This window comes from Xiphias gladius, chromosome 3 (genome assembly GCF_016859285.1).
Source record: "Xiphias gladius isolate SHS-SW01 ecotype Sanya breed wild chromosome 3, ASM1685928v1, whole genome shotgun sequence".
NCBI classification, from domain to species: Eukaryota; Metazoa; Chordata; class Actinopteri; order Istiophoriformes; family Xiphiidae; genus Xiphias; species Xiphias gladius.
Genome location: NC_053402.1, coordinates 20,841,969 through 20,854,342, shown reverse-complemented (window position 1 = coordinate 20,854,342; position 12,374 = coordinate 20,841,969). Strand labels below are relative to the sequence as shown.

At 42.9% G+C, this 12,374-nt stretch overlaps 1 protein-coding gene across 3 annotated transcripts in view; it reads left to right on the top strand.

Annotated features, from left to right (window-relative positions):
* Nucleotides 1–12,374, top strand: part of asic2 (acid-sensing (proton-gated) ion channel 2) — a 331,531-nt gene that overhangs the window by 228,109 nt on the left and 91,048 nt on the right. The window contains exon 1 of one of the 3 annotated variants that reach the window (XM_040123765.1): nt 1,033–1,725. The exons of the other annotated variants lie outside the window; for them this stretch is intronic. Coding sequence (XP_039979699.1) covers nt 1,033–1,725 — 693 coding nt within the window. Of the gene's footprint in view, nt 1–1,032; nt 1,726–12,374 lie in introns of those variants that run through there. 3 annotated transcript variants of the gene reach the window in all.

Sequence of the window (12,374 nt, the reverse complement as noted above, 5' to 3'; positions counted from 1 at the left end):
GATGTTGAGATGAGAGTGTGACAGAACAGATTATCTCTGGTCTAGTTTCCTGCAGGAAACCGCTGTGAGTGTCTGTCCATGTATGCGCCCGAGTGCCTCCTTCTCCACGTGAAAGTGTATTGTAGCATGTTTCCCACTGCTGCTGTGGTGCTGAGAAGCAGGCTCGCTACGAGATGAGGCTACTCCATGGTTACCCGCAGGACCTAATAACACTGGTTAAAGCCAAGTTGGGAGGGGGGACAAGGAGCAAACCCGTGACATCACGGAGAAGTCAAGGTATCAAAAGTGAGACCGCAAAGCGGGACAGAAAACAAATGAGCAGGGGAGACTTTTGTGAATTAAATTAAAGCCGGTACTTAATAGTGCCAAGGAACTGATTGCTGCCTCTGGCTTGCTGAATGCCTCCGCAAGCCCGTGAAGCCAAAAAGCAAACACGTAACTCAGAAGAAGACCAAACCACAGCGCTGGAACAAGGCAAGCTCTCTACTGGCAGACCTCACAACACCAGCCAGTTCCCTCCACTGGTCATCTCATTATTTTAATTACCTTCCTTTCTTTCATTTGTCTTTTTTTTGTCCTCTCCTCTTAGCCCTCGGTATTTTGTATTCTATCCCCCTCTCTCCCTCTCTCTTCCCCTCCCTCCTCCTCTTGCCTGTGCTCTCTCTGTCTCATCCTCTCTTGTTCACTGTCACACTAACTGCGGTGGATGCTGGAGTCACTGATGTAGAAGCCACCTTGCTTGGAGCACATTTGGCTAGCTGATTTTTTTTTTTTTTTTTCCTGCTGAGTTGGATGATTGGAAGACTCACAGATCGAGAGACCAGGAGAGATGACCAACAAGTAGCTCTTCATCAGAGCTCCTGCACCACCAGGAGAAGACGACTTCAAGACACACAGCTTTGCATGAGAGTACTTCCATGTGTGTATACAGTACAGTATATTCACCGTTAAGACTGCATGGGACATTAGTTTTCGTAAGGCCAAACACGTATCCAGGTGTGGATTACAGTAGTGGATTTAACCTGGAGCTACATGTGGGCCCCAGCCCCTGAGGCCTGGCTGGGAAATGAAGCCTTTCCCGCGGCAGTAGGAGCGCTGTGGGCAGCTATGGCCCTGGAGGGGCGCTGTCTCCGGCGGGGATCCCCAGCCATGATCAGAAAGGGCTGTCAGCGGCGTCCTACAAAGCCTTCTCTGGCTCGGGTCACTTCCACTCTGCTGTCAAGGACACGCCTGCACGGCCTGAGGCATGTTTGTGTCCCTGGTGGCTCAGTGGGCCGCAGGGCCTTCTGGCTGCTGGCCCTCTGCACATCTCTGGGGCTGCTTTTATCCTGGTCCTCTAACCGCCTGCTCCACTGGCTTTCCTTCCCCACATACACACGGGTCCACACTGAGTGGGCCAAAGAACTAGCATTCCCCACAGTCACTATCTGTAATAACAACCCTATCCGCCTCTACAAGCTTACCAAGAGCGACTTGTATTTCGCCGGCCACTGGTTGGGTCTGCTGCTGGCTAACCGGACAGTGAGGCCCATGGTTCTGGACTTGCTTCAAGAAGACCGTCGGGCCTGGTTCAGGAAGCTGTCGGACTTCAGACTCTTTCTGCCTCCTAGAAACTTTGAGGGAACCAACCTGGAGTTTATGGACAGACTGAGCCACCAATTGGATGACATGCTTCTCTCATGCAAATACAGAGGAGAGCCCTGCGGAGCTCACAACTTCTCTTCTGTAAGTCCAACTTCTTGTGTTGTGTTTTCCATAAGCATTATGCCAACTGTGCCAATATAAAAACACTCCAGTATCTCCTCTTGTACTTTCATCTCTTTACATGTGTTTTTTTTTTTTTCTGTCAATTATCTCAGTCTAAACATCACCTGCAGTGCAAAAGTTTCAAATATATTGCATCACGCTGAAACAACATATTGCTTCCTTTCATTGTTTTTTAGGCGGGTATTCTCCTGTGCTGTACCTGCTTTAATGGCTAAATTGTAAGGTTGTAAAAACATTTGTAAAAACACGGTATAAAGGCTTTCGTGACTTCTTGTTATAGCTGACTGTTAAGCTTTGTTGGTTATCACACAAAAAAATGAGCAAATCTGTTACTACACAGAGCAGTTATTAAATCAGCACCAGAGCTCTTGTTAAATATATGCTTGTATAATAAACTTAACACAGGCATAAAGCTTTTGCTGAGTAAAAAAACAGTATGGCATAAGGTATTAACATTAGCCATGGTCATATAATGTCATGGATGAGCTTGTGGCTTGGCATAACTACCAACCCTCCATATCCGAACGTTTCTTTTACAGCACTGTTCAACCTCTCCAGAGCAGTTTACTGCCTCTGTGTCTGATCGCTCTCGTATCGGTCTTATTTTCTCTGTGGGTGGTTGTAGGTTTGGGGATATGTGCGCCCACTCTTCCTTGTGCACTCCCTTGGCACGCCTCAAACATGGCAGATTTTCTCTCTGCAGTAATGCAGAAGCTCAAACTTTTTCTTTTTGTCATTTAATTCGTGTTCTTCTTGCTCTTTCTACTGTGGCCTCAGAGTCAGAGACTGACTGAAGGGGAAATGAGAAATGGCAGATAAGTACCTGCTAGCAGAGGTTGTACATTGTGGTTGATGTGTCACTTGTTTGTTCTGTTTGTGTTGCTGCCGCGATGTTTGTTGCCCTCCTTTTGCACACAAAGTTAAATTTGTTAAAATGTTCATCAAACCCTATTGTGACACTATTCATAGACACTTTTTTTCAGCATTAGCCATTTATTGTAGTTTCATCGTTGATTGTTGGTGGCGGAGTCTGTCTTTCCCACAAATTGCTAACCCATGGACAAGACAAAAAAACCCATATACTGGATGTGATACATAAGACAACTGGTGGTTCCAGAGGGAGCTGTGTGAAGTCCGATAAATTGTGAAGTTCAATAAAATGCCTCGAGACGCTGACTTAAGTGATGTCTCATGGGACAGCATTGGTTAGGACTTAAGACTACAAGTTTGAAAATAAAAAAAAAATCTTGGGGTATGTAGTTAGAAAGAAGTGAGCTTATCAGACCTCTATAATTCCCCTCCTCGTCTACGCTTGAGGCCAGAGGCTCCGGGCTACATTAGGTGCTACTAGCATAACGCACCCGAATCTCTGACTGAACTGTCAGTGGTCGAGTTGCATTGTGGATAACGTATGCACCGGTTTCAGTCAAGGGAAAAGAACACATGGAATAAAAAAGGTTGATAGCTCTGGTTCTGCTGCATTGATTTTGATCCTTTTTTTTTTTTTTTAAACTGTCCACTGTGAGACCAACAGTATCATTGCTAAACATTGCTATAATGGTGGAGTACTTTTTAATGCAATTTGATCATGAGCTCATTATTACTTTATCAAACAACATTAATGACTCTCTTCTTTATTCACAATGAACAGTTTGTTTGAGCATGCTCGTGAATAGATATGAGTCCTTATTCTCATTACCAGTTTGCCATCTCGAGTGGTCAATACACGTCATTTTAAACAGAACCTGTTTTATTAAAATGCACCTGTAATCACTACAAGTAACCACAGGTGTCGCCAGATCAACCAGAACTGAAATCAGATGGGGTTATGACTGTAATACTCCATCACTCTCAGTGCCTCATCATCTCAGTCCCAAATAGCACCAATAATGTCTGACTGGCAGGGGCTTCATAGGGGGACGCGTACAACATGAAGTCCATTCTAATGACCTACAATTCTTGTGTTTACAGTTTCATAAGGGGAAGTGACAGCTACAAGTTCAAAGATTTTGGCACTGAAAACAGCAGAGGCTGCTTTTTCCTGTGTCATCTTTTTTCTCTTTTTGCCCGTCCTCTTGTTCTCCTCATGAATTTGAATTGCGTAAGCACACAATCATTCACTATTTTGAGAAAGCGAGAAAGGCGGAGATGAATTGCATCTGTTTTTGTAGTCTTTTGTCGTATCAAGATTTTCCAGTGAGTTTAACCTCTTGACTGTCAAGCAAATCTCGCAGTAGACCCTGCAATGTTGAAAACAGAAACTCGTGATTGCCATTTGAATGCAACATGATTACAGTGCTGACTCAACCAAGAATAAGCAACAAAGCGATCCCTTTCTTTTACTAAAATATACTATATAAAAACAAATACTGCCATTTTTTCATTAGTCTTACCAGCTCACGGTCAGCAGTTCTTGATGCTTACATAATTTGATAAAACTGGATGATTTTCATTAGTTTTTCCAGCTCAAGTGGGCGGTGCTGCCCTTTGTGTCTCTTTGCCTTACTTTGTCAGAAACAGGACAAGGTTCATCAGCCCACTGCCGTGCAGATGAAGTGCTCAATCAGAACCATGCCCTTAAGCCAGTATCCATTAACTATGTTTTGATGCAAACAGACTCATTTCAGTGCAGAGAGAGACGTATTCCTTCTTTGTGGGATTTACATGTCAGGTTTAGTGGAGAGATTCAAGATTTAAAAAGCTTTGTCCATCACATAGTGGTAGAAAATTCTTAGGTTAGGGGCTCACAAACAACATAAAATTGCATCAAAAAACAACAGTTCCATAAATAATTAAGAGCAGGTGTGCAAAGCTGCATTAAAAAGTAGTGATAGTCTATTTGGCTTAGTTTCAAATGGATATTGCAGTGGGACTGAAAGAGTTTTTGTAAGTTCTGTTTTTGGCCAGATGTGCCCTGAAGCATCTGTTTGATGTTAGTAGCTGAAAGGAGTGGTGAAGGGGTGTGAAGGGACCTTAGTGATGGAGTCTGCCTTTCTTTGTACTGGGTGGCTATAAAGGTCTGAGACTTGGGTTTGAGTGGTGTCTGTGTGGTTGCATGCTTCTTGATTCTGGTGAGCTTTTGCTTGCTTTTCTCTGTGAGGAAATTGTACCAGGATGCAATGTTGAATGTGAGAACTGATTCGACGAGTGACCGCTATACTTCTGTTAAAATGTCCCGTTTGACATTAAAACCTTTCAGCCTCCTCAGGAGAAACACGTGCTGTACAGCCATTTTGTAGACCCCGTCCGCATGTTTTTTGAAGTGCAGGTGGTGGTCGATCTCCCAGAGAGAGGGTGTGGGGTGTCATGTGCCTGGTGCCCCCCGCAACACAGCTCTTTTGTCTCACTAATATTCATTTCCAGGAAGCTCTCCTGCAGCCAGAGGACCATGGTTAACAGATACTGCCTGTATGCGAACGGAGAGCGCTCACCTGTCAGACAGGCCACTAAGACCATATAATCAGCATATTTGAAAAGTTACAGTCTGTCATTATTGCAGGTGATTGTGTTTGTGTATATGGAGAAGAGGATGGGTGACAGGTCACAGCCCTGTGGCACCCTAGTATTTAAAAAAATGTTGCTGGATTAAACCGTTCACGCTGACATGTTGGTTTCTGTCCTTTAAAAAATCTTAATCCGTAAAACAGGTGTTGTGTTGATTTGTAGTCTCTGGATACAGTGCAGTAGTGTGTTTGTTTTTACTGAATTAAAAGCAGATGAAAAGTCCACTCAATAAAATACTGACATATGATTTTGGAGAGTCAAGGTGCGTAGCCACTGTATCCAGAAGAGTTGGGTGGGCATCCTCAACCTCCCGTTTTGCCATGTAGGCAAACTGGAGCAGGCCCAGACTCTCACCCACCATGGCGGTAAGCTCCTCAGCAACCACCTTCTCTCTGCATTTGCAGAGGATGGAGGTGATTGCCAAAGGCCTGAAATCTTTAAGGGCTTTGGAATGGGGCTTTTTGGGAACAAAGATGATGATTGTCTCTTTCCATGCCTTGGGGATGAAGCTGGTGTTCAGGAACAGCTGGAAAAGCTGTGGTACCACACTGCTCAGCTGAGCCACACACTCCTTCAGTACACGTCCCTTGAGTGCATCCGGTCCAGGAGCTTTCCTTGGATGTAACTTGTAGCGAATGGAATCTACCTTCTGCTCCTCCACAGTAAATGGTGTAGGGCCTAGATGGTGGTGGTCAGGATCCAGTCCTCCACGGGGTCAGCCCTGTTGAACCTGGCATAGGACGTGTTCAGCTGCTCTGCGAAGGAGACGGGGTCTGGGCACTGTATCTGGGCTGGTCTGTAAGCTCTGCCCGTCATGGTATTGAGACCGTGCCACGCCTCCCTTGCATTACCCCTGGTGAATCTCTCCTTCGTTGTATTTTTGTATCAGAGCTTGGCCAGCTTGGTTTTGTCCTTCAGCCCCCTTTTCAGTTCACTGACACGTTTTTTGTCTCCCTGCCAGCACAAAATGACATTTATGAGTATACGGAGTGATTGAGTATGTTCAGGTCACTGTCACTTCTCTGGAAGAATATCTCCCATCTCCCAGTTAGTGAGCTCAAAAAACCCCCTTAGTGTTTCCACAAAAGTTTGTTGATGCGACTGCTTTGTCACCTGTCATATGTCAGTTTTTATGTTAAGGTAATGCATTCAAAGGGGCTAATTCACTATCATAATGAGTACTACCAACGTGAAGTTTGTATTGTGAAATGAGTTGAGCATTTGAGCTGTTTGATTGTTGCTGATTTGATTGTAGTAGCAGTTTTCCCCCATGAAAGTTTTTCTGGCATTTAATATGTCTGAACACTGTGTAAGCATGGATCAAGCTGCTGCTGATGGAAGACAGTTCTCCTCTGAGAACAGCTACTGTGTAAAGTTTAAACAACCAGTCTTTACAATCACCATGAAATATCAGTAAATCCAAAGGGGGTGAAGGACAACGTTGCTGCATCAGCCCTTTCTTCACATATAATAACATGTACAGATCTCAACCTCTTTGAGCCCAGTACTGCTTATGTATTAGAATATGCAGTCCTACACTGTCTCTATCGAATCAAATTATGGATATTTTGGTTGGTACATGGACAGTGTGTTGGATGTAGTCAGCTTTAATCTGCAGATCAGAGCCACATTGATGCCCCAGTACAGCCTTCTTTCTCATCTTCTTCTACCTCATAGTGGCCTCACGCCTTTAGCGGGCCCTCAGTGGTTTTACTAATCTCATTAGCCTGCTGTTGCAAGTCAGCAAAGACTCCCCAAGGCCTATTCATTATCACTGCATTTAGAGTACTGCCACTCTAAAACCAAAAAGGATGCAACAACCAGATTAAATGGGGGATAGGGAACACTCACGCAAACTTGTGAGTAAATAAACACTGCAATCCTCGTGTTTTGTTTGTACAAATTTCTATGCCTGCATGTCTTGGAGAATAAGTAAGAAATCCAGTTTTAATAGAGGCTGGTTGTTACAGTTTTCAAGCACAGAGGATACTTGAACTGCTAAGCACTGGGTGGTTTGAGGGGAGAGGAAGAGAAAGTTTCACCTATGTTTGGGAGTGAGAGATGGTATAGAGAAAAGGCATCTGGTTGGTCTGTTTGGGAATACAAATGGGTCCCACAATTCTGGCCAACCTCCTGCAGCAGCAGGATTTCATGTGCTGAAAGTACTGTATCACAGTGAATGGGAACTAGGGGAAGGGTGGCAAATCAATAAATCTATTAGCTATATGCTGTAGTTTATGGTGGTCTATTTTGTTCCCACATCTCCAGTGCTGATCTACTCTGAGCCACCTCACAGCTTGTCCCAACTTAGCAGTAGACGATGACAGAGCTGGAGAAATGCAACAAGGGCCACGCAAACTGTCCCAACCATCCACAATAAAATGTAAATGCTACGTTATCAAACCACAGCTAGCTAAGCCTCTCTCTATGTGTAACAGATGCACATCTCCACCTACCATTTCAGAGCTCCATCAAGGACTAGATAACTGCACCTGCAATGACAAATTAAACAGTGCAGGAGAGTTGGAGAGTAGCACCTAATCACGTTCTAGGCAGGGGATCAAAAAAAAAAAGGTGAACCTCTTTGCCTGGCCACTGTAATGTATCATCTCTATCTTCAGAGCAATCTCATAACTGCAGACCCACAAAAAAAGTGGAAACACACTTGAGTGTTTGGCTGAAGAGATTTGTTCATACGTGTTTTTTCGAACTGTGAATTATGTGGGGACAAAACTGTGTCAGATTTAGTGTTATTAATTTTTGGGCTTTTTATTAAAGCTGCTATAATTGTTTTTTTGTTTTTTTTATACTAACATTGGATCAAATGAATACCTATGTGAAATGGGGTCCTTTGTGGTGATGCCATTTCCCTCGGCTCTGCAAAGCGTTTTAGTGTCTTTTGGGTAATTGTTTTGCTTTACAGCCCAAAGCTTTACTGTTTTTGTTCACTCTCACCAACCTCGAAGCTCTAAAAACCCATTTTAGTGGAGCAGTTTAGCAACAAAACAGATAGATAGTTCCCCCAGGAGTGTGAAGGATATTGAATATTATAATATTGATTAAATCGACAGAAACATGACTCAAATTTGGCTAATGTTGCTCTGTGTCTGCTGGATGCGTAAATATACAAGTTTTGCAAGTAGATATGGCTAAGAAGTACACCATATCACCTCAAAAGGTAATAAGAAGGAATATATTAATAGACTGACATTTGACTGAAATGTTTATTGCATGCTAAGTAAACTCAGGTTGCTCACAAATCCCCCCTGATACCTGTAAGCATTTAAATAATTGTTTCACTTCATCTCCATCTCCATTTTTCATTTCCGCCATGAATTACACAGCATTTTTTGTTTCTTGTTTCAGCAACACCCTGCTCAGCACTGTACATGACAAATTTAACAGACTTCAGTTTATACTGTGGGTTCACAGGGGTAGAGATGAGCATGGATGTCGGCTTTAAATACTCTCTTGTGTCAAATTTCACTTAGTCTAACATCATATTACCTAAAGATCGGCCTCATAAAGGCCTGCTTTATGAGAGGGTAGCTTTGCAATTCAATTCTAAACATGCCACTCTCTGCTCCATAGGATATGTTTATGGAATATGTTTCAGACCCGAAGAAAAAGGTGCATGAACATGATAGGTTTTACCCTGCTTTGTACAGTCAGCAGAAGTACACTTCTCCCGTACTTCTATTCCACCTCACCCTCTCTCTTTCTGCAGTTTTAAGTATTTGCACTTTTATTGTCAGTGCATTGGGAAAACTGGAAAATCTGCACCGTCTGTTGACTCTCCATCTTACCTTTCACATCAACCCTGTAAACACAATGAGCAGACTGACTGAGGCTTATTTGCAGAGGTCTTCATGAAGCCGTCCACAAAGCCTGGTCAATCACCACTAAGACTGGAGGGGCTAGGGATTGAGTTTTAAGCACATCCAGGTAATAATGGAGGTCTCTCCTACTCTCGTTTGTCATTGACCTTTTCCGTGGGATTCTGTAAAGCAAGACCATAATCTATTGATCTGGCTTGAAATAAACAAGAGAGGGAGTCAGGTGGAAGCTGCAGCTCCAAACACAGCAATCTCATCAACACAGGTGGCCCTGTGCTTACCATGCCCTGCATCCCCAATCCAATTTCCCTCTTCAGAACAAATGGCTCGAGTGGTTTCATGAGCCCCAACATCCAGCTTATATTAAAAACCATAGCAGTACCGTGTCTTACTATTAACGGCCATGGCACTGGTCATTGATATGCCACAGCCAATGGATGCAGCCAGCATCCAAAAGCTGTGTGACAGCAAGCCGTAGGCCATAACGAACAGTCACCTTAATCTCCTGGTGTATTGCAAGCCTTGAATGCAGATGAAAAGATTATACATGGTTAGCATTCATAAGGTCACGTCAATGCATAAACCACAGGACTTGTAAAAGGTTAGTGTTTGAAATAGAAAGCTAATGGATGCTGTTCTCTTCCATGAATACCATTAGTTGAAGCTGGAGTTGTATCCAATCTCCACGCTACCTTATGAGGGACATGCATAAGTGATGGCAGATGAGCTTCACATGCTCTCATTATTTGTAATGAAAAAAGGATGACAAAAGCAGTGACTGCAGTATGTGAGGCTTGTATATATGGCTGCTTGACCTTAAGTCAACACTATTGACGTTTTCCCTTTCAGCTCATCGCCCTCACACACACACACACACACACACAAACACATTCTGTATTGAAGATATGCATACCACTACACCCACTATTCAAATCTAAATTCATTCTCCGGACCTTTGGGCAACAAACACCCACCGAAAGAAATGTCTCTGTACATTCTGAGGATTCGAGGGGGCAAGTATATAAATGCTAATGTACACAATATGCTGTAAGAAACAGCCCTCAGTACAATACAATACATCAAACACTACAACAATAAAATAGATTCAGAAACGACTGTGTAGTTGCATCAACAATTCTCTGACACAAAGTCAACAAAAACAAATTTATGAGCTTTTACAAAGGTAGGATTTATTGCAAATTTATTGGATTGGATTGCATTACATGGCACCGCTGCACCTGTTAAACTCAGCTCCGGTTGTTCTTCTCAGTGTAAAATAAAATGCAGTCAGGAGGTTCATAGAGACAGTTCAGTTTTCTCAGAGTCCTCTGAGCTCTCGCCACTCTGAAACATACCAACATCATCATCGCTACAACGCAGGTATTTGTTGGCTGTGCCAGCTTGTCAACTAACTTTGCTAATGGCACATGTCTTGTGTTTCAAATAATTCTACGTGTCCGCCTCTGCCAACCTGGTCACCACCTACCCTGTAAAACTTCATGATAGCTTTAATTAAATGAACTCATTGACTTGAGTTGATTAAATATCCAACTTATCATTTACTTGCAGAAACATTGTCAGCTTGTTAGCACACTTCCCATAATTCATAGTGTTTGGGTTAATGCTGCTTTCATGTGATATGAGATGGAAGGCAGAGATTCCCATGTTAATGACTTGTATAATCACAGAGTTGGTCGTGTAAGGATTAAATTACTGTGTATTAACAATACAACACCACATCCAATTATGTTGAAAGTCTGGTGTGAGGGATCCATATTTATTTGGTTTTCAGGCAGAAAAATCAGAGTTTCCCAGTAATAATTACTAATTGGAAACTGACGTGGACGCTCTTTACAAGTCAGAAACTCCTAATTACGATATTTCAAATATGGCATTAAGACAGCATACGACGCTTGGTTTTTTCTAATGTGAAGAAAATTACCCAATAGACACTTTTTATACTTACATCTTTTTACATTAGCTATTAGCGGTTCCTGTCTGCATTGTACCCATGAAGTTGCAGACAGCTATCACTGGAATACTATGATACTTAAGAAAACTTTAAAACCTGATTCGCTGATTCTCAAGCAAATTCTGGAGTTATTTTTCTATGATTTCTTGGCAGATTCATGGACATTTATTTGCAGATAATGACATCGTGAGGAAGTGCGAGAAACTAAATCTATAAATATGTGAATCATGTCTGTGTACTCAGATTTACTGAGTGGTGACTCCGAGCAGAGGGAGTGCAGGTTATGACGCAAATTATAGCAATCAGGTGCTAAGGTCTTAAAGGACCTTAACTGCCTCCAGTGGCTGTGTGTCACAGCGACTGCTGCAGCTCCAGCTGCTGACCACGTTGATAGCCAAACTACATTAACTAACTTCGCATTGTTGTCAGAACACCAACATGCACCTGTCTCTTTCAGCTCACACAGCATCTTTGCCTCATGTCCGTCCCTCTCCCTCCCAGTTTGAAAACTCTTGCTCAAATTCAGTTAATTTCACTCAAGGAGTTTTACTTTAGAACAACTAATAAACGGAACAAACTACTCAGTACTTGTTCGGTTAACACACATTTTAAGATAAGCCATTAATATCTTTATATCACAACAACCTAATGTTTTCTGACAGGTTAGTCATCACAGCACTGTTTCTTTACCTTGTCAAGAAACACTGATCTCATTGTCGTTAAAACCATCATTATGAACCCCTGCTTTTGTTAAAACAGGTTACGCTGTATTTGGATGGCCGTTAATAGCCTATGTGTGAGGAGCACTGCACCGTCACATAAACAACCTGGTTAGTGCTTGAGGGAAGAAACAGGGACAGGGAACAGGGCTGGCTATGTCAACAGGACTTGTTTGAAGGATCAATCACCAGCAGGTACGGCACTGACACTAATATGGGCTTCCCAGCGTGCGATTCTGGCTCTGTCTGGCTCTTCTCGTAGGTGTCCCTAATCACGTAACATGGCAGCACTCAGCCCACACACACACACACACACACACACACAAGATTTGAATTGGAGTGTGAGGAAAATGACGTTGCTAACTTCTGCAACACATGATCTCTTACTTACAGGAGCCCCCGCGGTAGTCTAAACCTCACCTTCTCACGTTTTTTCTCTTAAATGCACCAAACCTACAGTCATTTATAAAGCTTGGTAGCAAAAGTATTAAGAGGCTCACAAGAAACACGGGAAGGTACACAAGAATTCATTTGGCATTTGCAAAAGTTATGTTCAATTGGAAACAAGCCAAGAAC